At 35.5% G+C, this 27216-nt stretch overlaps 1 protein-coding gene across 6 annotated transcripts in view; it reads left to right on the forward strand.

The window, feature by feature from the left end:
* The window catches only part of NOL4 (nucleolar protein 4), a gene marked incomplete at both ends in the record, with an annotated part of 335519 nt that overhangs the window by 184956 nt on the left and 123347 nt on the right, over positions 1-27216 (forward strand). For 4 of the 6 annotated variants that reach the window (XM_080714434.1, XM_080714433.1, XM_080714435.1 and 1 more), the window contains one exon: positions 19188-19471. In XM_080714434.1, the coding sequence (XP_080570560.1) occupies positions 19188-19471 (284 nt within the window). Of the gene's footprint in view, positions 1-15513; positions 15533-19187; positions 19472-27216 lie in introns of those variants that run through there. The other 2 variants (XM_080714437.1, XM_080714438.1) reach the window with 1 other exon arrangement.

Below are 27216 nucleotides of genomic sequence, written 5' to 3' on the forward strand. Positions count from 1 at the left end.
TGTTTTGTTCCTGTTCTTAGGGGAAATTCTCGAAGTTTTTCCCCATTTAATATAATATTGACTGTGGGTCTATTGTAGATTTCCTTTATGATGTTGATGTACGTTCCTTCTCTTCTGATTCTCTGCAGTGCTTTTAGCATAAATGAATGTTGAATTTTTTTCAAATACTTTTCCAACATTTGTTGAAATGATCATATGGTTTTTGTTTTTAGTTCTATTTATATTATGAATTACATGGATTGATTTTTATATGTTGAACCAGCCTTGCATCCCTGGAATGAAGCCTGACTGGTAATGGTGTATGATTTTCTTGATAGGGTTTTGAATGTGTTTTGCTAGTATTTTGTTTAGCAGTTTTCCATCCACATTTATCAAAAATATACACCTGTAGTTTTTCTTCCTTGATCTGTCTTTATTTGGTTTTAGTATTAATGTAATGTTGGCTTCATAGAATGTATTTGGGAAAGTCCCGTTATTTTTCTATTTCATTAAATAGATTGAGGAGTATCAAGATTAGCTCTTCTATATAGTTTTTATAAAATTAACTTGGGAGTCTATCTTGTCCTGAGCTTTTTATTGATGGTAGGCTCTTTATTGCCTTTTCAATCTCTCTGATTGCTTTTGGTTTGTTAAGTATTTTCTTAATACTTAATACTTAAATGAACACATTTAATCCAAATAATATATATTATAGATGCACAAACTTATGTGACATTTGTATAGCAGCAAGAAACATGAGGTGGTAGTGGTTTGGGGAGCAGCTCTTGACTAATTATAAATGATCACATTGTAAGAGCTCTTCACTTGGTATTTCTCAGAGAGAAAGTGGACCCAATTCATATAGAGACTTAAGTTATTTTTTTATTAACAGCCAACCCAGAGAGATTTTAAATTTTAAGTTTGAGTAGAACTCAGTGATTTTGTATGATAGAAGCAGTATAAATGAAAATGAGTATATATACCACCATTATGAAGAGAATAATTTGGTATCTGGGAATCTATCAGGTTAGAACCCAAGGGCTTTCTACCTCTGGGCTATACTCCCAGACCTATTTTATACTTTATTTGGAAACAGGACTCACTTAGTTGCTGAAAGCCTCATTAACTAGCTGAGGCTGGCTTCAAACCTATGCGATCCTTTTGTCTCAACCTCTAAAGTACCGGGATTACAAGTGTGTACCATCAAGCCCAGCTGTTGGGTTATTGTTAAAATATTTTTCCTCGAACTCAATTTGACATTGTTTTTTGGCTATCTTTTTTACTACAACAAATCAAACATCAGAAAACACGAAATATTTTCTTCCACTGAATAAAAAAATACTATTTTCATTTGTTGACTTGCTACATATATACTGGTTTATGTAAAAGTACACTAAAATATGTCATATGCTTTCCATAAACATTTAAGAAAAATTATTTAAATATGTAAAAAGGTATAATAGAAGTTTTAAACTATGAAAATCAAGAGTTTCTAAAATAAGATCAAGATGTATTCATCAATTTAGGTCTTCTGGCTTTTTTTTTAATATCCTACAAACCATAAAGCTAGCTTTGTGGCATATGGCAATTTTTTAAAGCCTAGCTTCTGTCATTCACATGCTTATAATTTAGTATAATGGTCATAAGATGAGATGGTGTTACCTTGGAGTGAGTTTCCCATACTTCAGTAGCCCCTAAGTTAATACTCAACAATTACCACTTCACTACTGATACTTTCCAGTATCTTTTTTTCCATTTCATGATTCCTGACCTCAGTACCTTTCACCAAATACCTTTCCTCATCCTCTGGAAAGCTCCTGACTTTAGAACTCATTCCAACCCACCTTCATCATTATCATCATCCTTTCCCCTCCCTCTTTCTCTTAAGTTCACTTTCTTTAAGATCTGCCTTTCTTAAGAGACAATATAGCATAGTGCCGAAGATAACACATGACAGTAAGTGTCAGATTTGTTGGACATTAACTGCACTACCTTTAGTGAATCATAGGCTTTTTTAGATGCACAGGCATTTTCACATTAGCACAATGTGGCCAATAATGTTTTTACTTCACAGAAATTATTTAAAATATAATTTGATCAGTTGTAAAAAAATTGCTTTCTTTTTTTTTAATTTTATTTTATTGGTGCACTGTATTCATACATCATAATGGGATACAAACTTTTGTAGACATACATGCACACATCGCCCAGTCTGCCCCCACCCGATCCCCACCCCATTCTCTCCCCATCCCTCCCTCCCATGCTTGGCTTAGTGGTTGACATCTAGTATTATAGCAATTTATCCAAAATTAAAAATGATAATCTCACATAACAGTTTCATTTGTCTGATACCAAGCTTTTGATGACTTAAAGATAATATTTCAATATTTCTTTTTGCTTTCTTTCTTACCAGAGAATATATATATATATTTTTTTAGGTGAAACTATCATATATTTATTTTTCAGAAAAAAATCTATCCTGATATGGAATATGGACTCTAGATACCCAAAACAATCTCGAAGCAAAAACAAAGCTAGAAGATGTATATTTTCTGATTTCAAACCATATAAAGATACAATAATTGAAACAGTGTAGTACTGTTCTAAAGGCAGATATATAGACCATTGGAGTTAAATACAAGCCTAGAGCTAACTTCTTCCCTATATTGTCAAGTTATTTTTGACAAGGTTTCCACGAAGATTTGGTGGTGGAAATAATAATCTTTTAACTAAATATTGTTGAAAAATAATAATTACATGGAAAAGAATAGAATTGGACCCTTACCTAATCCCACATACAAGTATTAACTCAAACTAGATAAAAGACCTAAATATAAATCTTAAGACTATAAACTTTTAGGAGAAAATCTGGGTCATAAAACCTCACAACATTGAAATTGGCAGTGATTTCTTGGATATGATTTCAATGGCACAGGCAATAGAAGAATATACAAACTCCCTAAAAAATAAAAGAAAATATTGTATATCCAAAGACAATGTAAACAGAGTTAAAAGTTACTAATAGAATTGGATAAAATATTTCCAAATGCTATATCTGAAGGTATATTAATATTCCAACTAGAAATCCTAAAAATTAACAACAATAAAGGCAAACAATACCATTTAGAGATAGGTAAAAGACTAACATAAGTAATGAATCTCCACAGATAACCAATCTTAGTTGTCTGTTGGATGGAAACTCTTGTTTCTCTGGTTCTGGTGAGTGTTACCTATTTCTTCTTTGTAGTTAATCTCTTTGAGTATTTTCTCTACAGCTGGTTTTGAAGACATAAATTCCTTCAGTTTCTGTTTGTCATGGAAGCTTCTTATTTCTCCATCTAATTTGATAGAAAGTTTTGCTGGGTAGGAAATTTTTGTCTGGAAGTTGTTTTCTTTCAGAGTTTGGAATATGTTACTCCAAGCCCTTCTGGCTCTCATGACTTGGTTTGGGAAGTCTGGAGTGATTCTAATTGGTTTGCCTCTGAATGTCACTTGGCCCTTTGTTTTTGTTGCCTTTAAGATTCTCTGCTTGGCTTCCACATTGGTCATTTTGACAATTATATGGCGTGGGGATCCTCTTCTCGGATCCTGTCTAAAGGGAGTTCTATAAGTTTCCTGGATCTGTGTATCAACCTCTTGCTCTATATTTGGAAAATTTTCTGCTATTACTTCCTTGAAGAGATTGTTGATCCCTTTGGTATCACTTTCTTTTCCCTCCTCTATTCCAATTATTCTTAGGTTAGTTCTCTTAAGATGGGCCCATATTTCTTTAATGTCAGATTCCTGCTGTTGGATATCTTTTTCTAGATTAGAAACTATGCATTCATTTTTGGATTGCTCATCTTCTAGGAGCGAGATTCTGTTCTCCATGTGGTCTAATCGGTTGTTTGTGCTTTGAATTGAGGCCTTTACTTCATTAATTGCATCCTTTATCTCTTTTTGGCTCTCTCTGAGTTCTTTTCGAAGCACCTCTATTATTTCTACAGTTATTTTCCTGATTTGATCTTCTAGAAATCTCTGATTTTCTGTTTTATCAGGTTCTGATGTTGTGGGGTTGTGCACATTCATTACTTCAGTGTTATTCCTCTTTCCCATGATTTCGGAGGTTTGTGCCTTCTCTGGGTTCTTCCCTTGGGTCACTATGGCTTCACTTAAGGTGCTCTGGATCTCGAGTCTGTATTATCTCAGACCCTACTACTCCTGTACTGGGTTGTATCACAGAGTCTCCGACCCAGGGAGTCGATAGAGGCTGCTTTAAACTATGGGGGGTGCCAGGTTGCACGCTCTCCTATGGTGTGATATCTCTGCCACCACCACTCCCTCACTGGGTCAAGTCCCAGGAGGCACAATACTGGGATTTCTCCTCTGTGGCCCGCAATTTGACTCACTGTTCTTGAGTACGTAGATGTAGCTGTACTGGACTCGGTGAATTCACTGCTGCTGCCGCCGCCGGTGGCAATATGGCGCCTCTGCCACGCCCTCGGCCATGAGGCTGGCGTATTTTTTCTTCTCTGGTTTTGATTTCCACTCTGAATCCCTGCAGCGTGTGCTGAGCTCAGCCACTGGGAGCTTTAAATGCTGTCTGCGCCAAAAGATCCCGCCTGGCTGTTCCGCATCGGCTCACCTCGGCTTGCTGTAGCCGTCTGCTGAGTTTGCCGCTGCCGCCGGCAGTATTGCGCTGCTGCCGCGTCCTCGGGCGCGTGTGTCTCCTCTGTGGCCCTGAGCTCTGTTCTCAGTCCGCTTTCTCTCTGGAGCCTGGTGGTTTTTTTTGTTTTTCTGGTGATGGTGTTTTCTGGCTATGAAAGGCGCTCTTTTTGTGGTAATGGAGATTGGTTGTTAGCGGGACTCTTAAGCCCCGCTTTTCTCGGTCGCCATCTTCCCGGAAGTCCCAAAAAATTGCTTTCTAAGTAATAGAGAAGTAGCAACCATATTACCATTGTTCTCAACATCAACTTTTCAATTTTCAGTATCTTTCAAATAATAATGTTAGTGTTGGTTTTTTGTATCTCATATATTTACAGATTATTTCCTTATAATTTTGATTTTCCTATTGATTCAAATTTTTAGGAAGTTTCATAAGATGATATAATTTAACATCATTCAGCCTTAAATGTCAAATACAGTTGTCTTTGGTTATAAATGTCATGTCATTGGTCAAACTGCAATCCTATAATCATAATAATATTTAAATTTCATCTGCATTTATAAAAACATTTGGCTTTCAGTTTATACTAACTAAAGAAAGGTAGACAGAAAACCTTTGTTAAGTGAGTGGAATATAGTAGCAATCTATTTACTGTGATTCCTGATTTTATGAAATACTGCAAGATGAGTAACCTCAGATGACATCTAATTTCATAGTGTTTCTAAGGGCCTCCTAAATCTACTTAACCCATTTTTCCCATACATAAGGTACTGCCTGTCTTTTTTAGGTTCCTCTCACAATATCAAAATGTGCTTCCTGCTGAGGCATAGCAGTAAGATTTAGACAGAATTTTTCTCTAGAATTAGAAAACCAGTTTCTAATTTTGTCATTATATAACTCTTAAAAGTAGAAAAAATGACAGTGCTATCTTGTTCATATGACAGTTTTGAATATTATAAATGTAATGACTACCAAAATGACTTGTATGGTTAAAAAAAATTAAGATTCAAAACAATCGATATTACTGAGAGGAATATACTACAGTCCCTTTTGTTTAAAACAGAATAATTTGGTCCTTACAAGAAATAAATTAGTCACAAGTCTTTTATCCCATTAAGGTATATGACTATAAAGCATCAATAAAAAAATTAAAAAATAGAAGTTTAGGTTAAAAAATAAATTAGTCCTCCAGTAAGTTTCCAAATAATAATGCTTTACAATTTGTCACCAAACTCTCAGCAACTTCCCATTTTTTATGATTCCAATAAGTTTATTAATGCCAATAATAATAAAAGTGATGGATTTTAACTCCAGAAAGAAAAAGAGTAAAGAAAAATATGTGAAATGTCGCAGGTATCAGATAATAAACTGATTTAAGAAAAACCTCTCAAAATATTGAAGAGGTTAGAAAACAGAAGTTTTGAGGCCCTAGCAAGGCAAATTGTATCATCTGTAGTCCAGTAAGGAAAATTGAGTCCATTCTATGTTATATATCAGAAAAAGTTTATGCAAGGACTATATAAATGGTGTTAGAAGAGCTCAAAACCCAAATGGGATAGTGAAGCAACTTAAGAAATCACTAACATAAGACCACACCAAAGTTAGAGGAGGAAGAATATATAAAGAGCTGATGTCACTACAGCCCAAGAGCCAGAGTTACTAATGGGAGACAGTCACAAGTGAAGTTCCTTGGAAGGAGCTGAAATGGAAACGAGACATATTCCATGTTCAGAAAGAAAGATAACCTAAGTCAGAAAGGGTTCATGAGCACACAAGGCAAGTCATCTTTGTTCTACAATCCATCTCTGCCAGTGACTACTATTGTCTGAACTGAATCATAAGGCAATGAGCAAAAATACCTAAGAATTGAAGTTTGAAAAAGAAGAAAGAGAAATAGATAGGAGAATAGACCAATTACTGGTTGTGGTGGCACACTTCTATAAAACCAGCACTTTGGAGGCCCAGACAGGAGGATCACCTGTTCAAGAGAAGCCACAAACACTTAGTGAGGTCCGCAGAAGCCTAGCAAAACTCTATTTTAAAACAAAAAATAAAAATAAAAAGAACTGAGTTTATGTATCAGAGGTTGTCTTGGTCAACATTTTCAAGTCTGTAATCCAAAATGACAAACCACACAACTCAGGGGAAGACTTACTTGCTCACAGGATATTTGGAGTTCAGCCAGATCTACAGAGCTCACGGTCTGGTGGCAGAACAGAGAAAGAGTAAGGGATCAGCTCTCATATCATGGAAACCAGAAGCAGAAAGAGAGAGGAAAAGGACAGAGGGAGTATGAACCATATAATCCCAAGCCAAACCCCCAGGGATCTCTTCCTAGCTAACAACATTGCTACTTGTTTCCATGAGGGGTAGGGAGACAGCTAAATCAAAACCATTACAGAGGTAGAATTCCTCTGGGTTCAGTTCCCAGGACCATGTACGCGTGCGTGCACACACACACACACACACACACACACACACACACACACAAATAGAACAACCTATGAGCAGTGTGTTAAGATCAAGGAAAGTGTGTTGCTGAGTCTTTTTGAGTACTTGTTTCTGGATTTACTTGTTGTGTAAACCCAGAAGATCTGGTGGCTCAAGCTTTTCACGGTCTCAGAATGTTGTTGGTGAGAGTCCCAGTGTCCTCACTGAGTCAATTTGTACAGTAGATAGAAGTATCTCTGGGGAGGTGAGAATAGGAGACCTTAGGAGAAAATTTAATGGCGCATGCACTCTAATCATTCACCTCTAAGCTACTCTAAAACCCCGAGGACCCAATAGATCACAGGCTTTCTTTACATACACTCTCAAGATATAAAACACTTCCTTATAGTAGCAGAGGACACCAAGCCTTTCATTCCATAATTAGAGATAAAAAACTTTAAGTACAGTCCTAGTGGAAGTACTGTTTTTCTGTGGAAGAATTATAGTTAAGAGATGTCGTTAGTCAATCCATTTGTCAATCTATTTCTCTAAAATGACTTACAGAGAGTTATTGTTCACACAAATAGCTATAGGAAGAAAGAAGAAAATGATTACATGAAGGACCCAAAGGACAAGTGGAATGTTTTTAATGTCTTCTTAAGGTAATACTAACCTACTATGTGAGAAAACCCAGCACATGTGAAAACTTTTATTACTGTACAAATTTTTGTTCTTGATGATTGCTATTCTAACTGGACTTAGATGGAATCTCAGTTTAGTTTTTATTTGCCTTTCCCTGATTCCCAATGATGTTGAACATTTTAATATATTTACTGGCCATTTACATTTTTTTCTTTTGAGAACGTTTATTCAGCTCAGTTGCCCATATTTATTGGGCTATTTGTTATTGATATCTACAAGATTTGATAATTTTGTTGGAATGATTTTTATATGCTGTACAAAAATGATTATAACTTCTAAGCTTTGGTTTTCTGTGTTTTTTCTATGTTCTTGATAGGTTATAAAAGGACATTAAAACTTTAAAATAGTATTCAATTATATATTTCTCTTTAATCCAAGAAAGTATTTTCTTTTTATATTTCATATCCTCTAGTTCTTTTACTGTATTTTATTACATGGTTCCAAGTACTTTCAACATATAAGTGATATTTTTAGCTGAACAATTCAAATCATTTACTTTTTATTTTTGTTCCTCAGTTTTCTCAAATATTCTTGCTAGTTTCAATGTGGCTGGTTTTTTAACTCACCAGAATGCAAGTCTCTCAACTAGCTTCCAGATTTTCTAAAAAAGGAATTGTTCTATTTTCTCCTGTTGTTGTGGTTGAACCAACACGTCCACAAAGAAAAAGAAAGTCCAAGGTGTTCTATTTTACCATCCTGTGGATGTTACTCCCTGTTCCTGAATTTTCTCAACACCAGTACAAATGTCATGTATTAAAGTTGCTTTTTATGGGTTTAAGAGAAAATAGATTTGGTTAAATTAAGCAAAAATATATAAAAATTGTTAACCTATTAGAAGAGGCCTGGAGGATCTTGCAGAATCCATGAAGGAACTGATCATTTAATGAAATAGACAATAACTAGAAACATTATGGAAAGTTCAGTGACAGTAGTTTAATATTTTCTTTCCAGAGGTTAATATAAAAAGATCTGACTCTAGTGACTCATTTCCTCTATTTTACAGATCCAAATCCTTCCAAATTAATAAGAGATCATGCCTACTGGGGCCTCCACTTGCAAATTGGGAGAGGATTTTATTCACTAGGTTGTCACCCAGATAGGTCCTAATGCACCCGATATTTGGCTGCTGACAGACATTACACAACCTTCTTATATATTAAAAGATACTTTTATTGAATACGTACCATTGGTTTCCCAAAACGCACGTACACTTTCACTTTTCTCATAGATGCAACTAAATCTAAGAAATGACATAAAGGAAACCCATTTTCTTCTGAGGCAAGATGATATTTATTACACTTCTAGTGTTGTAACACAATTTATGTAACTAAATTGATATATTTACCCACACTCTCTATATAGCAATGGATGTGAGACTTAAGGAGATGGGGACTTGTACAGCAAACAGATCCAAATAAATATCATGCTCTAGTTTCTATATTTGGTCCCAAACCACAGGTTATATTTATAATAAACAAACTCTACTATACATTCCATAGTTTGATTTCTACTCTAGTGGTGTTTTGATACACACAGACATGGCACAGATATTTTCAAGCCCCTGATCTATGTATCATCTTGCCTCTTTCGACTTATATTCAAAAATCCTCCAAACTATTTCTTTTGAAGCCTCTATATCACTTGATATAGAGATAGCCACTATCTCAAAAGTGGTGAAAACAATAACCTTAGACTCACTTTGTACTAAGGAGAGTATACAAAGACATACTTTTCTTCTCTGCATGTACTTATCCATGAAAGCACTGGTCCCCCTGCAGAGTTTCATAGGATCACAGTAACCCGATACAATTAGCCGACATTTTTCATTCTTAATTGCTTTTAAGATAATTAACGAATCAAGAATTTCTTTCAAGAAAGTACATGGAGATTCAAGAGTGCACTGTTTTATGGTGAGTTTTGAGCAACTTTCTCAGGCATCCTTGCTCCTGAGCAGAAGTGTTTCTACATATTTCTACGTATCTACTTGATGAAAGAAGGTTACTGATCATATCAAAATATCATGTTTAATTGTCCAGATGTCACCATTATTTAGGAGTCAGGAGAAGTTGCCAAAATAGTGTAAAGTGAATACACATCTCAAAGGGGCCAGAGGGATAAATTTAAAGCCCACCCAAATCCTATCCCGCTCCTTAACACTTGCTTCAAGCATAAGCTTATTGTAGTTGGGTTTTTTCCCCAACTGCTTTTCAGCTTTTCACAATAAAGTTTGTTTTTTTGTTTTGTTTTGTTTTGTTTTTGTTTTTGTTTTTTGTTTGTTTGTTTGTTTGTTTTGCAGTACTGGGTATGGAAATCAGGGACATTCTACTTTCAAGCTACACCCCCAGACCTATTTTTTATTCTTTGAGACAGGGTCTCACTAAGTTGCAGAGTGCCTCACTAAGTAGCTGAGGATGACTGAAAACCTGCGATCTTTCTGTCTCAGCCTCCCAAGTACTGGGATTACAGTTTGTGCCACCATGCTAGACTCAAAATAAAGTCTTTTTGAAATATTATTTCACAGCAAAAAAAAAAAATCCTCTTGATTTGTATTGCTGGACTAAATGCCAACCTCCTTTTGGATCATATTAATTTTAACTTCAATTTGAACATTTAGTTTCAAAATGACTTACTCCAAGTCTGTGGCATTTTTTTCATGAAATTTATCAGTTAGTGAAAATCAGTGGCCTTCACAAATTGTCAAATTATTTTCTGCTGGGTGTGGTGGCACATGCTTCTAATTGCAGCACTTGGGAGGCTGAGACTGGAGGATTAAAGGTTCAGAGCCAGCCTCAGCTGCTTAGTGAGGCCCTCTGCAACTTAAGTGAGGTCTCATTTCAAACTAAAGAATAAAAAAATAGGGCTGGGGTGTGGGGGCATAGCTCAGAGGTAGAATGCCTCAGGGGGGCATACTCGATCCCCAGTATCACAGATAATAATGTTCTAATAGTATGATTTCTGATGGGCGTGGTGGCACACGTTTATAACCTCAGCATTCAAGAGGCTGAGACCAGAAGACTGAGGTTTGCGGACAGCCTCAGATACTTATCGAAGCCCTTCACACTTCAGTGAGACCCTGTTTCAAAAATTAAAAGACTAAAAAATAGGGTTGGGCATGTAGCTCAGAGGTAGAATGCTCCTGGGTTCCATCCCTAGTACCAGAAAGAGAAAAAAATATTATGATCTTATAATGGTACTACTTGACAGTTTTTGGTTTCTATTTGTTTCTTTAATGTATTTCTGATACATTTTTCAGCTTTCTTTGAAAACACTGAACTACTATAAAATGATTGTCTTCAACTCATTTAAAATTTAACATTGAGATTTTATGAAATAGAATGTTAAAAAGCCCACATTATTAATTATTTGTGTTTTAAGTTGTGATAGTAAATAGCTTCATAAGCAAGTTACTGGCACATGAATGTCAGACACAGTTGCATTAATGCATTATATTGTCTGTGATGTTTGCCATATTTATCTATTATTTTCTCTATATAAATATCTATAATGTTAATTGTACCTAAAATTCTAGGCTGGGTTCTATAGAGTAACACAAAGGAAATTAAGATGCATGGTACCTACCTTGTAAGAATTTATAATCTAATCTTAAAAGTCCAAGATGATGCCGGGCGTGGTGGCGCACGCTTGTAATCCCCGCGCTTGGGAGGCAGAGACAGGAGGATCACGCAGGTTCAAAGCCAGCCCCGTGTGCTGGCTTAGGGGACTCTGTTTCCAAATACAAATGTAAAAATAGGTCTGGGAGTGTAGCCCGGAGGTAGAAGGGCTTCCAGGAACCCCAGTACCACCAAAAAAAAAAAAAAAAGTCCAAGATGACAAAATGTTGAAAGTCGAGAAAAGGGACTAAACAAACTCTCACTGAAACCTGCCATATCAGAACTGGGATTAGGGATTTGAAATGCTGTAACAGTTACTACTTTGTACAATTCAGGACAAGTGAAATAATAAATGAGATGGCATCTAGTTCAAGAACACTTATTCTGTAGGATATAGGTAAATCAGTGCCATGTCCTGGGAGGAGAAAATATATATATTGGATAAAAATATACTCAAATATAAATATTTTATTATAACATGAATATAAAAATGCATTTCAAACTTTAACATTTCATTTCATTATAACTGTAATCCATAAAACACAATTTATTCAGAGGACAGATATTTTCAAATCACATTGTAAGAAATTAAAATGTTTATGAATATTATTTTTAGTAAAAGACCTAATTCTTTGATACCCTAAGCAAGCCAACCAGTAAGCTAAAAATAGTATTTTACAATTTGTTTTGACAAATAAGAAGCCATTGGCAAATTATTGCATCAATAGCCGTTTAAAGAAAATGAATCATCTAGGAATTGTGGAAAGTGTTTTATAGGTCCATTGTATAATCAGTAAGTGTCTCCAAGTAACTTACCTGGGACAATGATTAAGTTGTCCAAAAAATACACAGTAGAATGTCCTCCACTCTCTAAAATATACAGTTTCCTGTCATAGTCTGTAAAAGCTACTTGTTCTATGTACTCTTACGGCTCTCTGCTGCCTTTGAGCTATTTCCTCTCCACTCCTCTCAACCGGGTTAACCTCCACCATCATCACCATACCTCCATGTGTATCTGACCTTCTTCACATCCTGCCATTTGTATGAGGCCTGCTCCGACACCATATTCATCCTGTAGATGACTGCCCTTTCTCTGAAGAAGCATGTTCATTTGTTACACCTTACATGAGGATTTCAGGAACAAAATGCTATTTTTCTTCTTGACATTGTAATTCTTCTACTAATAGTCTGAGATAAGATGAAGTTTCATATGAAGTCTCTTAGGATTTACAGTGCCAAGAAATTTGTCTTGCACACAATAGGTATTTGGTAAAATATCTTAAACAAAATGATGTAAAGAATAAGAATAAGCATGTCAGGTATGGTGGCACATATCTATAATCCAAGTTCATTGGAGGCAGAGATAGGAGAATCACAGTTTTGAGGACAGCTTCAGCAACTTAGTGAGACTGTTTAAAAATAATAAAAGGTTGGGTGTATAGCTCAGGAGAGAATGTTTGGTTTCAGTCTCCCACACCACAAAAATAAAAAATGAGCATTACCTCTCCATTGGTGGCTGACTTTTATTATTTGACTGCTGTATTGACTTTTAGTTACATGTGTTGAAACATCCTTCATATCTCTGTATTTTCTCTAAAAGCACCTCCTATACTAAATCTCTTTTTAAGAATGAAGAAATACCAAACAAAAATTTCAGGATCTCCCTTTTGTAGAATTAATTTAGTAGAAAGCTGAAACATTTATTATTTTTTGGCCTTGGTGAAATCAGTTTTATCATATTAAAATTAATTTCATTATTATTATTATTATTATTATTATTATTATTATTATTATTACTGGTGTTACTGGGGTTCCTGGAAGCCCTTCTACCTCCGGGCTACACTCCCAGACCTATTTTATATTTTTATTTGGAAACAGGGTCTCTGAAGCCAGCGTGGCTGGCTTTGAACCTGCCCGATCCTCCTGTCTCTGCCTCCCAAGCGTGGGGATTACAAGCGTGCACCACCACGCCCGGTAATTTCTTTATCCTTTTAATGGTAATAATACATGTGTGTATTTATTGACATCAGGAAACTTTTCCTTGGTATGTTTTGACTTCAAGATGCAACTTTACTCTTCTGTACATGTTTAAGATTGCATTACCAAATGATATATAATCCAAAGTATAGTTTATAGATACAAACAAATAGATTATAGCACTTGGAATTATTTATTTTTTGCAGTTTTTGTAGCATTCAGGCCTCAGGAGTGCAGAACTTTTATAGTCAAGAGTTAAAATTTTTGAATAGAAAATAAGAAAAGATAATATAGAGAACAATAAGATTTAAAGCTGTTTGTGGAGAATAAGTAAGATAGAAAGTCAAAAGTGGATAATTATCACTTCTTGGGGGGTACTGGGAATTTAACCCAGGGACATTCTACCTCTGAGGTACACCACCAGTCTTTTTTTTAACTTTTATTCTGAAACAAGATTTAGCTAGGTTGCTAAGAGTCTCACTAAATTTCTGAGGCTGAACTCAAAACAGCAATCCTTCTGTTTTAGTCTCCCAAGTACTGGAATGACAGGTGTGCACCACCACACCTGGTTTGTTATTAGGTTCTGAAGAGGGGAAATAAGAAAAAATGAGGGAGAAATTTCTAGGTGGCAAATACAGAAGGGCCAAAGGGCCTCCAGCTATAAATGAATTGGAAGTGAGACAGCCAGCAGGATGTGAGCTGGGCAGTTAGTTCAGCAAAAGATAATTTCAAATCAGATAACCTACTTTGCGTTGAAGAACACAGGAAGCTATTGTGTCATATGTAAGGTATGGTCTAGTAATCAACAGGGCTCTATTTTTATAGCAGATGTTATAGCTGGAAAAGTCACAAAGATCAGGAAACACAATCGAATTTTGTCCTTACATTCTTTATTTTGCCAGTAGATGTTAAAGATACTTAAAACTTTTCTTATGTTTTTGGATATTAAGGTCTTATCTTTTGGAACTGGATTACCCACACCTATATTTTAAATTTAAATTTAGCTTCATGGTAAAATGTGAAAAGGAAGTTTTATAAATATTCATCAAAGGACGATCAGTGAAGGGTTGTAGTGCATTCAGGGAAAACAATAAAAAGGATTTTGTACCCTATGAGCATTTGACCTGAATGTTTGGACTATTCCTCCAAGTACTCATCTTAAAATGAAGATTATATAGCCAGCTGTGGTGGCGCACGCTTGTAATCCCCACACTTGGGAGGCAGACAGGAGGATCACGCAGGTTCGAAGCCAGCCGCGCTGGCTTAAGAGACCCTGTTTCCAAATAAAAATATAAAATAGGTCTGGGAGTGTAGCCCAGAGGTTAAGGGCTTCCAGGAACCCCAGTACCACCAAAAAATAAAAAAATAATAATAAATAATAAAATGAAGATTATATGTATTTTTTCTACTCATTTTGCCCAAGACACTTGACCTAAAGGCCATAATCAAGAGCTGCTGAAGGTAGCTGAATGAGAAAGTAGGTCACAGGCCCTATGGGCCCTGGGTGACCTCACATACAAGCGCATGCACACGCGCGCGCACACACACACACACACACACACACACACACTCACATCATATATACTTTTAGGGGTTAGTTATCTTTATATAAAGAGAGCTAACCATTGTACTTTGTGTTCTTAAAACCATTCTCATACAAAATGCTGGTGGAGATGTTCAAAATAAACATACTTTTAGGATTTCTACCTCCACCTCTACCAGGGAATGGGGAGTAGTGAAAGGGGACTAAGATGTGAATAGCTTGCTACCTTTTGATGTTACTAGATCTTTTAGACAATTGAACAGTACAAGTCCATCTCATCAAAACCAGCCTCAGATAACATCCCACTGCCTTCTTGATGTCACTAGATTCCACAGGACCCTGTCATCACATTCTACATTCTCTTCTGTTGCTAGGGACCCTGGGCACTCTTATTTCCCAAAGCTCTGGGTGCTGTTTTTCCTCAGGACTCAAATACAGAGTCTTTGGTTGAAATGCCATGGTATCCAGGCTGGATCCCTTTAGGAAGAAGCATTGTTCTGGGCCTGTGAACCTGAAGGCCATATCCACAGAACTAAATACTACATTTTCTCAAATTAATAGCTAAAAAACTGCTATGTCATATGGGCAGTAGCCACCTGTTACCTACACGCCAGCAACCACTCAGAATGGATCAAACCATGTTGGGTAAGGAAGCAGATGGCCCATTTAAAGTGGTGAATTGATGTGGATTGGTTACAATAAACAGGAGTCACTGGTATACAATTTCAAATTTTAAAAAGTCTCTTTAAGAAAGAATAAAAATTATGAATATACTTACTTGAAACTAGACAATAGAAAATTGCTAATTTACCCTCAGTTTAATGATTACTCCCTGTTCTCTATTGGATTTTTGAGATAAAAATTTAAAAATCTTTATTTTAAATGTTGATTTATAAAACAATAGTACTGAGGCAATATTGATTTTTTACTCGTTAAGCTACTAAATAAATCAAGGTATATTTGATACAAATAAATCACTCATTTGTTCCTTACAAAACATATTGATTTATTAAGGAATGAAATATGTAACAGTGTTGAATTTAGTTACCTTGGCAACATCTGAAGTGAACTACTGCATCTAAAAATATTTCTCCCTTACTGTTTATATTTTATGTTGAAATTATAAATGACATCCATTAAAGACTTTTGTGATAAGTGATAATGTTTATCTTACCTAAGAAATGAATACATGATAGAGTATCTACTAGATATGTGTGGTGATTTACGATTAAAGAAATAGTTATAGCATGTTTAACTTTTAATTATAATAGCTTTGTTTTATGCTAATGTGTTTTTGGCTTTAAAATGTAATACATATTCAGTGTCGTTTATTTTATATGGATAAAACTTTCTTACATGAAATAGTTACTATGTTTTTAAAGAATTCAAATATACAAATTTAAATCACATTTTCCTTCATGAATTCAGTAATTATATTTGACTATGTCCATTGTGCTTCTCTTTGTACTTTCTTGGACAGAAATAATTGTAAAAATCAGAAATAAACTGTAATACGTTAGCATAATGACTTGAACTGGAATAAAAAGACATGCACAATTTCCCAAATCATAAATACAAACCGTTCCCTAATTCTGTATTTTAAAAGCCCTGAATATTTTATTGTTAAAAATTGTTTTTAATTTCTCAAATTAATAGCTACAAAAACTGCTATGTCATATGGACAGTATCTTAATTTTTCTTGTGTATTATATCTTCTCTATATATTCACTCTTTTGTTATTTTTATTTAAACTTTTCATGATGCTGAGGATTGAACACAGGGGCATTTTACCCCTGAGCTACACCTATAGATCTCGTTTATTTTATTTTTTGAAGTAGGGTCTCACTGTGTTTCTGGGGCTGGCTCCGAACTTCTAGTTCTCCTGTTTCAGCCTCCCAAGTACAGGGATTACAAATATGTGCTATCACACCTGGCTCTGTAGTCTCTTCTTAAATGGGCACATAAATAGAACAATAGAATTATGCCATTTGAACTTATTTTAACTTTTCACAAAAATGGATTTAATAACTTTTAAAACATTATTTTATGGAAATTGAATATGCTTTTTTTGATTCCACTGGAGCACTTCCCGTCAGCCTGGACCCTCACTCCCGGCCTTCTGTCTCACCGCTCTAATCTTGCTTGGTCTCTGGTTATGTCCTCTTCTGCACTACTGCTGCTTTGGTTTGAGCTTTCAGAGATGCCAATTTAAATGTCATCTACATCTCTTAATTTTTTTTTTTTTCTGTTTTGGGGATGAAACCCAGGGCATTCTACCTTGGAGCTACACCCCCAGCCCTATATTTTTAAATTATTCTTTATTTTGAAATAAGGTCTCACTAAGTTGTAGAAGGCCTCACTAAGTAGCTGAGACTACCCGCAAACCCAGATCCTCCTGTCTCAACTTCCCAAATGCTGGGATTACAAGCGTGTGCCACCACGCTCGGCTTACATCTGGTACTTGATCACTCCAACTTTCATCTCATTCCTGTCAGGCCATTATTGTCATAAGAGAAATCTCTGAAATATCATTTCCTCCTTGTCACTTCTCATGATAAATTAAAATTGTTCCTTTTGTTCTTAGAGTAAACTCCAGGCTCTTTGGCATATCGCTTTCTGGGGCATTCTCTCCCTCCCTTTCTGAGCTAATCTTTCTTCATTCTGTTTGGTGCCCAGCACCTTCTACTTCCTTCTTGCTTGCCCTCCTCCCTTTCGCCTGTGATTTTCCACCAGCAGATTCCTCTGTAGGGAAAGCAACTTCTCCACCTTGATAAGGCTCACACTTCTTTCAAAATTCAACTCATAGCACCTTCTTTAGAAAGCTTTCTGTGATGTTTTTATTCCTTGTACTGGATCACTGGACTTTTGCGTTGCTTTTTAATTGCATGTTAATTTTTCTGTTTCTTTTAATTATCTACAAACTCACTGAGAAAGATTCTCTATAGACCAAATATTTAATCCCAGATTGCCACAGGTAGGCTCTTCATAAATGTTTGCTGAGGAAATAATTTTTAGTTGATAATAATTCTGAACATCAGTTGTTAAGTATACTCCTTTAGAATTTAAATATTACTGTGAGTATAATTGATTAAAAGGCATTAAATATGTTATCACACCCCATAAAAATAACATGTACTTGATAAATTTCAGAAATTAAACAAAAACCCCAAGTATTATGTATATTTCTCTAGTTAATGTATATCCATATAATTTAATTAATAACCTCTAAGAAAACAACATAACACCCCTGCCCATTATAATCTTTTAATTAGAAGCAATTACCACATAGTTAAAGATGAAGTAAGAAAAACAGAATGTCTTTTGTTTTATGTTAACTTCATCTGTCTGTCTTGTTGGTAACAAAACTGGGATCATATTGACCTCCTGGCTGGCTTTTTTTTTTTCTGTACTTCATACCACACATTTTTCTGTATCTTAAAATAGAATATTGAGGAACTGCATAATATTATCACTATTTCAACATTTATTAACAGTCTTCTATTTTTGTTAAGTCACTTTTAAATTTTTGCTACTCAAATTAACACCGAAGCAAGTTGTTTGGTTTTGTGGTGGTCCTGGAGATCGAACCTGGGGGCATTCTACCTATACACTATATCCCCAGAACTTTCTATTTTTGGTTTCGAAACAAGGTCTTAATAGGTTACTAAGTGTCTTGCTATATTGATGAGGATGTCCTATAGCCTGTGATCCTCCTGCCTCAGCCTCACAAATACTGGAATTGCAGGTGTATATCCCCATGCCTGGCATTGGAGCAAGTGTATCTTTTACCTACACACAGATGCACCACACGACTAAAGTCTTTCTGTGTAAAAGTCCCAGAACTGTAATGACTAGATCAAAATTGACAAGAATTTTTAATGTTTTAGCTGTGTAGTGAGCACACATAAAGCTTGTACCATTGTACACACCATTAGCTAGGATAGGGGGTGCTTTTTACTAAAAATGTTCAGTAATTCTGGATATTCTCTTTGGAAAAATAAAACAGAGTAATTGAGAATTATCTTATTATTTATCCCATCTACTCTTGTTGAGATTAATTTGATATTGCACTGTTTATCTTCACATTATTTTACTTTCTTTCTTGAACTTTTGTGGGCCTACTGGGTTAAAAAAATAACAATAGCTGCTCCACAAGTTTATTGCTTCAGTTAAATTACATAGTATATATAAAATTTGTTGCTCTAATGCCACACACATCATAGGTGCTCAGTAAATGCTATCTAAAAGAGAAAATAGGCAGCATATTAATTAAAATCAAAATATAATTTATTTCCAACAGATGATTCTGCTGCAGAAAGCTTCAATGGCAATGAGCCTCTGGGGCACAGTTCAATCACTTCAGGGGGAGCGCACAGCAGGGAGATGGGAGATTCCAACAGCGATGGCAAAACTGGCCCAGAGCAGGACGAGCAGCCACTGAACCTGAGTGACAGCCCCCTCTCTGCACAGCTGACCTCGGAGTACAGAGTAGAGGACCACAGCAGCAATGGGAAAAACAAATATAAGAGCCTTCTAATTTCTGACCTCAAGATGGAAAGAGAGGCAAGAGAAAATGGAAGCAAGGTAAGGTCATATCTCATTTTCTAGAGAATTTTAAAGTTGGTCATAAAAATCACAAAGAAATATCTATACATCCTAGAGATGAAAATTAGCAACAAACATTTTAAAATAATTCTAACAATACGTCACCAAGAAAATTATAATCATGCATATTGGTGCATCCTTAAAATATATTTTTAAGTAACAATATTGAGCAAAATGGAGCATGTCTCAGAGCTTTTGGTATTTGTGATACACAAAATTGCTTGATTTAAGGTATCTTATATATATAATTTAATTCTGGATCCATCTCAGGGAATTTGTAGAGCTTGGATGTGAAAGTATCCTATCTCAATACACAATTTTGAGCTTTATATAAAAAGATCACTATCTTGTTTCTTTAGATTGCATAGGTGTATGTAGCAATAAAATTTCAATTTAATTTTCAAGTTTTCTTTAGGGACCTGGAAACTTCAGTCAGTAATTTACTTTATGAACACCAGAGGAATGTTAAGTGCCAGTATGCTGGGTGAAGTGTTGTTTAAATACCCAATTAAAGAAGTAATTAATTATAAATTATATTATATGAAAGAAGAAACATCTTTTACATGTATTATCTATGTGCAAATTTCTAGGTTCTTTATATTAAACTGTTACAACTCCTCAATCACCTTATTTTTAAAAATAAGCGTACATTTCTCTTCCTTTGAAATTATCTTTGATGATGTCTGTCTTTCCTGTGTAATTTTTAAAGATGTACTTTAGAATACATGAAGACTTTTAAGAATATACATACTGACACCATTACCCATAATTTTCTCCAACATAGAGTTATAGAACTGTTTTTTTTTTTTTACACAGATCCTAAAAGTGATAGGTCCTGCTTAATCTGGATTAATTTCAGAATTTGCTGAAGCAACTCACTTCCTAAATTGGCTCTGTTTAAATCATCTTTTTGCCCTGAGGGTGTGTCTACTTATCCTCTTTTAAGCAAGTCACTACACATTATCAGACACTTAAGCTCTTCTGCCTCTGGGAAACGTCTACAGCTTTTGCTGTGGTAAATGCATAAATAGCCTCTTTGTGGTTTAAAGCCAGATCACACAAGCACAAAAGATTTTATATTCACTAACATGATCAGAATCACTGAATACATTTTACCGAGCGAAAGAACACTTAACAAAAACATTTTCCTGCCCTCCACTGTCTTTATAAGGTTTAAATAATCACAAAACGTCCTTTTTCTCTTATGTACCTGTTGAATTTTTTTTTTCTAAAATTATCTTGTGGTTTGTCCCTCTCCTTTCTGCCTTTATTCAGTGTTATTGAATAATTCCTATTAAATGCCCATTAAAACAGTTTCTCACATTAACCATAATGAAATTACTTTTCTACCTCTATTAAAACGGTTTTACAAAAACCATAGATCATCTAGGCCACATGTGAGAGTTAAGAAACAGACATAGGAGAGGGGAGAGCCCTGGGATGTCACTGATTACTAGACTTCACAAAACAGACAACAGAGAAGAAGCCAGAAGCATATTGTGTATGGAAGCAATCGATAGCTCCCTTTCAAGACGTGGTCAGCTAGCTGGGCGTGGTGGCACACACTTATAATCCCAGCATGTGGGAGGCTGAGACAGGAGGATCACTGTTCGAGGACAGCCTCAGCTACTTAGTGAGGCCCTTTGCAACTCATGAGACCCTGTTTCAAAAACAACGAATAAAAAAATAGGGCAGAGGGTATATCTCGGAGGTAGAACGCGCCTGTGTTCCATCCCCAGCACCACACACAAAATAAGAAGTGGTCAGTTCTGATGAATGAACCTGATGTGTCAAATAAGGCAAAAATACAAAATAATTGAATTTGTACTCATTTTACTCTGGATATGTATATTATAGCATCATTCTGTACACTGTAAATCTATACATTTAAAAAAATACCTAGCACACTCACAGTAATATGGTAACTAGTAGAGGCAGCTCATGAAAGTACCAATCTTTATTCACAAGATACTTTACACACATATGGATAGAAAAAAGTTTTATGGCATGTATACACAAAGTCTCATTCCTATGTTAAAACATTAAGAGTAAAAGTAGGAAGACACTACTTTGGTTGAAGTAATAGTCAAACTGTGCTTTCTAAAGGAAGCGAATCTTGAACTTGAAGGAAATGTGAAATTACCATTTTTCTTCACGAGTCTCTTGCTAGACACTATGAAGAGATTTTAATATAGACAAAGAAGAGACTTGGTCTCAGGCCAGTGAGTGGTTGCCATTCTGACACGGGCGTGACTTCATAACACGGCATCTGAGGAAGGACCTGTCATAATTCCAAACTAACTATTTGCCACCAATTAATTCATTCCCCAAATATTTAATTAGGGATTCCATGCAAGGTAGCATTGTAGAAAGATAAAATAAGTGAAAGAACAAAGAAGCGTCCCTGCCTTTCTGAAGCTCATGGGCTAGCAAACAAAAATGGAGCCAAATTTATGCATGTGATCTGATTCTCATAAGCAACACAATGGACGTATGGGCAGAGTGAAATGAGAGAACAGAGATGGGGCACCCAAGGGACGAAGGAGATTCCTTAAGGAAGACGCTACAGCGATATTGGCTCCAGAGACGAGTGTGGATGGGCCAGTGTGTTATTCCCTTGGGAGGATTCTTTCTGGCAGAGGGTTAAGTATGCTTTAGGCATATACCCACAAGAGGCCCTTCCTGGCATGGAGATCTGAAAGCTTAGAATAACTACAGAAGACACGTGGAGGAATGAAATGCAAAGAGGCTCCATCAATAGAGACTTTAGGCCATTTTAAGACTTTGGCTTATGTTCAATAGAGAGAAGCATGATAGGGGTATAGTTAGCTTGGAATTTGAGCAAAACGATTTAGGGAAAGTTGTAGTGGAGTGCAGAGAAGAAAGAAAGAAATTTGGTTAGAGAGCTATTGTGAGGATGCAGGAGGAAAATAATGTTAATGAGAATCAGGTAAATGTCAATGGGAATGTAAAACAGAGACAAAAAAAACCAATGTGTTACTTTTGTTTGTTTGACATTGTATTTACAGGACTCTCATGTATAGTTCTATAGATTGTATATGGTCAAACTCCTATAAATGTCTTTCAAATTAGACTAAAATATGAATAGCCTCTTTACTTCTTTATATCCAATTAGAATGTATATTCTAAGAGTACAAGAATAATGTTTATCTTGCTTACTGCAATATACTTAGCATTTGGCTGAATATCTGAGATACTAGTTTGTTCCTCTCTCTCTCTCTCTCTCTCTCTCTCTCTCTCTCTCTCTCTCTCTCTCTCTCTCTCTCTCCTGTTTTGTATTATGGGGGACATTGTACTAGGAATTAAACCCAAGAGTGTTCTATCTCTAAGGCATTGCCCATTCCTCCCCCCTTTTTTTGAAGCAGGCAGGTTCTAACTCATAGCTCTGTAATGGCCTCAAACCTCAATTCTCCTGACCTGAGATTATAAGGATGTGCCACTGCATCTGGCTTCAATAAATATTTTTAATAAATACATAAAGGCTTACTGATTGTGGGAAAAAAGGAATAAAACATTCTAAAATGAGTCCAAGATTTTCCACCAGAGTGGATGCAGAGTGGTTGATGGTTCCATTTATCAAGATTCAGAATAAGCCAGGTGTGGTGACGCACACCTGTAACCCAATACTTGAAAAGCTGAGACAGGATTTCAGCAGGTTCAAGGACTGCCTCAACAACTTTAGTGAAACCCTCAACAACTTAGTGAGACCTTGTTTCAAACTCAAAAGGGCTGAGGTTATAACTCAGAGATAGAGTGCCCTGGGTTTACTCTCCAGTAGCATACTCACAAATACACAAGCACAAAGCTTCAGAATGAGAAACATTTGAAGAAGCAATTTTTGATATGTAAAGTTTACAGTGTCAATAAGATATCCATTTTATATGCATAACAGGCACTGACAATATTTGTATCAGTCCTGATCAATGGTGACACTTGATGACATTCAAGAGATTCCAGAGCAGAATTGCTACCAAAGATTATTTGATAAGATCACCTGGAGAGATCGGACTCAGGGGAGAAACAAATTATGTCAACCTCAGAATATTAGCTCAGTAAGAAAATGTGGCAAAAAGGGAGTTTGTGAAGGAAAACTATGCAAGGGATAAAGAAGACAGGCAGATAAGGAGACACCTTAGAAGCCAAAGTGTAGGGTATTTTAACATTGGTGCAAGTAATTAAATTAAGCGATTATAGGCCTAATCTTAGATCATATATTAGGAGAGCTAATGTTAAGAGGCAGATTCAAAACATGTAGTAGAAAAAGCATCTGAAGAATTGGAGGAAAATTTATTGGAGAGTGTTGTAGAGAATGACATAGGAAGCTGAGTCATTTTAATTGGGAAGGAGACTATGTGGGTTTTGCTTTAGTGATTTTCTTATCATCTGAACCAGTGTATACGTGGCTGTAGGGTTCCTGGTTGTGCTTAGACACTTGTGTGACCCCTGTGCTAAAAGATGAACTTCATACTAAATTCTGGTCAATCAACAGTACCTTAGGAATGTTTCATCAGTTCTGAGTCACCTTATCAAGTGACACTACTACCAATTTTTTTTTTCCTTGAGGGGATATAAATGCTTAATTATATGGATTTTCTGAGAAGCTTAGATTCCTATGTGGTTAATATTGATCTATTTCACAGTTTTATTGTGAATAATATAAAATAAAAGTGATTATAAGGCATTTAAAATTTGAACAGTGGATAAAAATGCTTAAAAAGAATAGCTGAGTTGTACTCTACCATTTACTGATTGTGTATTATTATGCAAATTTGCTCACTAGACTGGCAGGGAGTCACTTTACTCAATCTAAAGGCTAAATATGTATTGAAAGAGTTGAAAGAGTTCAGGTGATATGTATTTTCTTTGCTGATGGCCACATTTTAAGGGTCATCTTAATAACATTAGAATTTAGAAGTGAGTAGAAATGATAAAGAACTTGGAAATAAAACTCAGGAGAAACTTAGCTCTCAGAGACTAACTACTTAGAAAAATAAAGGACAATCGGTTACAAATCTAGAATCTAGTGTCTAGTCTAAAATCATTAATCAGTGAGAAAGGAAGCAAATACAGAATCCTAATGGAGGAAGGTACATAATTTTTAAAACACTGAATTGCTGATTTTTTCTGCATTTTAGTTTTTTTTATTTTAATATGTAGAATATTCTAAAGTAATCTTCCTCCAAAATAATGCTTTGAATAATAACTATTGAGGACTAATGTGTATATGTGGGGACATATATAGGAGTGTGCTCAGCTCCCAAGACCCTTCCATTGCCACTTTATTTACTAGTATTGTTTTTCACGTTGTCCATTTACTATTTTTTTTTTGGTTAATCTTTCTTTCTTCCTTCCTTCCTTCCTTCCTTTCTTTCTTTCTTTCTTTCTTTCTTTCTTTCTTTCTTTCTTTCTTTTTTTCTTTTCATGCAGTTCTGGGGATGGAATACAGGGGCATACCTCTTGAACTACACTCCTAGCCCTATTTTTTTAGTCATTTTATTTTTGAAACAGGATCTCAGTGAGTTGCAAAGGGCCTAATTAGCTGAGGCTGTCTGGAAACCACAATCCTCTGGTCTCAGTCTCCATTTTTTTTATTTCTTTTATTTCTTTTTTTTTTTGGTACTGGGGTTCCTGGAAGCCCTTCTACCTCTGAGCTACACTCCCAGACCTATTTTATATTTTTTTATTTGAAAACAGGGTCTCTTAAGCCAGCGCAGCTGACTTTGAACCTGCGCCATCCTCCTGTCTCCACCTCCCAAGCGTGGGGATTACATACGTGCACCTCTAGGCCAGGCATCAGCCTCGAATTTTTGACTGAAATAAATACTGACATTTAAAGTTTGTAAAATGTGAATCACAACTATTATAAAATTTACTATATTAATTGGTTAATTAATTAATTGTCTTGGGGATTTAACCCAGGGGAATTCTACCTCTGAGTTACACCCCCAGCCATATATATATATATATATATATATATATATATATATATATATATATGTGTGTGTGTGTGTGTGTGTATGTATTATATATTATATATATTTATTATATATTATATATATTTATATAGTTATATATTTATATATATATATATATATATATATTTTTTTTTTTTTTTACCTTAAAACAGCACCTCACTAAGTTGTGGAGGACCTTGCAAAGTTGCTGAAGTGGCTGCAAACCTGTAATCCTCCTGTCTCAGCCTCCCAAGCCTGGCTAATTTTATTTAAATATGATGGATGAAAGCAATACATTTTTCACAATGAAGTTTTGAATTGTCTTTTGTAATAATGTTACCTGGGTCTTTGTAGATATTCTAGCTCACCACTGTTTCAATTAGATGATTTTAGTATCTGGTTTCTGGAGTGTTATGTAGATATTCTGGTCTAGATTTTGTTTAAGATAAAAAAAGATATTGTCCTTACTCAACGGAAGCACAACAGTAGTAACTATGCCTAGTGCATAGGAGACACTGTCCTGAGTGCTAGTAGGCAAAGAAAAAAGAGTCTCTGCCATTAAGAATTTACCTTTTGTGCAAAAGACTACCCAATGTTATAAGAACAAAAGTATAATTGTAAGTTGCATTTAAACAAAATGAAATAAAATCTAGCAGTGTGTAAGTGATTCAACAGACATTACTAATGCAATTAGTTGAGTGATAAGGTCTGGCATGGACCCCAGACCCCCTGGCCCTCCAGTATATTTTCACTATCCCCACACTGACTCCTCCTTGTGAGCATGGTCATCTCTGTGGACTCCATGGTTCCATGCCAGGCCATCCAGAGAGGCAGAGTGTCTGTTAGTCATCTTTGTATCACTGCAACAAAATGCCTGATATAGCCAACTTTAAAGAAGGAACAGGTTATTTTGCCTCACTGTTTCAGAAAGCTCAGTCCATGGTTGCTTGGCCCTGTTGTTTGGTGCCTGTGGCAAAGTTAAGTTAAATGTCAGGGCAGGAGAATGTGATGAAGGAGCTGCTCACCTCACTGTGGTCAGGAAGTAAAGGAGAGATGGAAATGGGCCAGGATTCCAATATCCCCTCCAAGGGCAGGCCCCCCCTTATCCTAATTCCTTCTACTAAGTCCCACCTCTTAAAGCTCCACTACCAATAATGCCATCAGCTAGTGACCAAATGTTTAACACATGGGCCTTTTGGGAAGATTAAGGATCCAAACTATAGGAGTGTCTAATACAATTAGTGACAGTTCCTTGATAAATGTCAAATACTTGTTGTGGAATTTTGTATTATAAATATTTGCTTTGTGTTTCATGTGAAGTTATTTTACAAAACAAATAATATACTAGATTTCTCTATTGGAACACTAAGTATACCTATAAAATAGCCATTCATTAGTTTTTTAATATAAACATGTGCATAACTTATTAAGAGCAGGTCTTTAAAAAGCCCTGAAGTTTATGTTAAATTTATATATTTATTTTTCTTATAAACTTATTTTACTTACTACCAATTTAAAAGAACATTTTCATATTTATATAGATATATATTACACATTTAATATATTGTGAATATGGACTTATAAACACAAACATACACACATAGTTTATACTTACTTGCATTTCTGTTTGTTTATAGATTTTTTCATTCTGTGCTTTGTAAATTTTTTTCAATTAAAGATATACAAAGGTGGGCATGGTTATGCACACTTATAATTCTACTTTGAAAAATGAAGTAGAAGGTTTGCAGG

The sequence above is a fragment of the Muscardinus avellanarius genome, assembly GCF_963383645.1.
Source record: "Muscardinus avellanarius genome assembly, chromosome: 17".
Taxonomy (NCBI): domain Eukaryota; kingdom Metazoa; phylum Chordata; class Mammalia; order Rodentia; family Gliridae; genus Muscardinus; species Muscardinus avellanarius.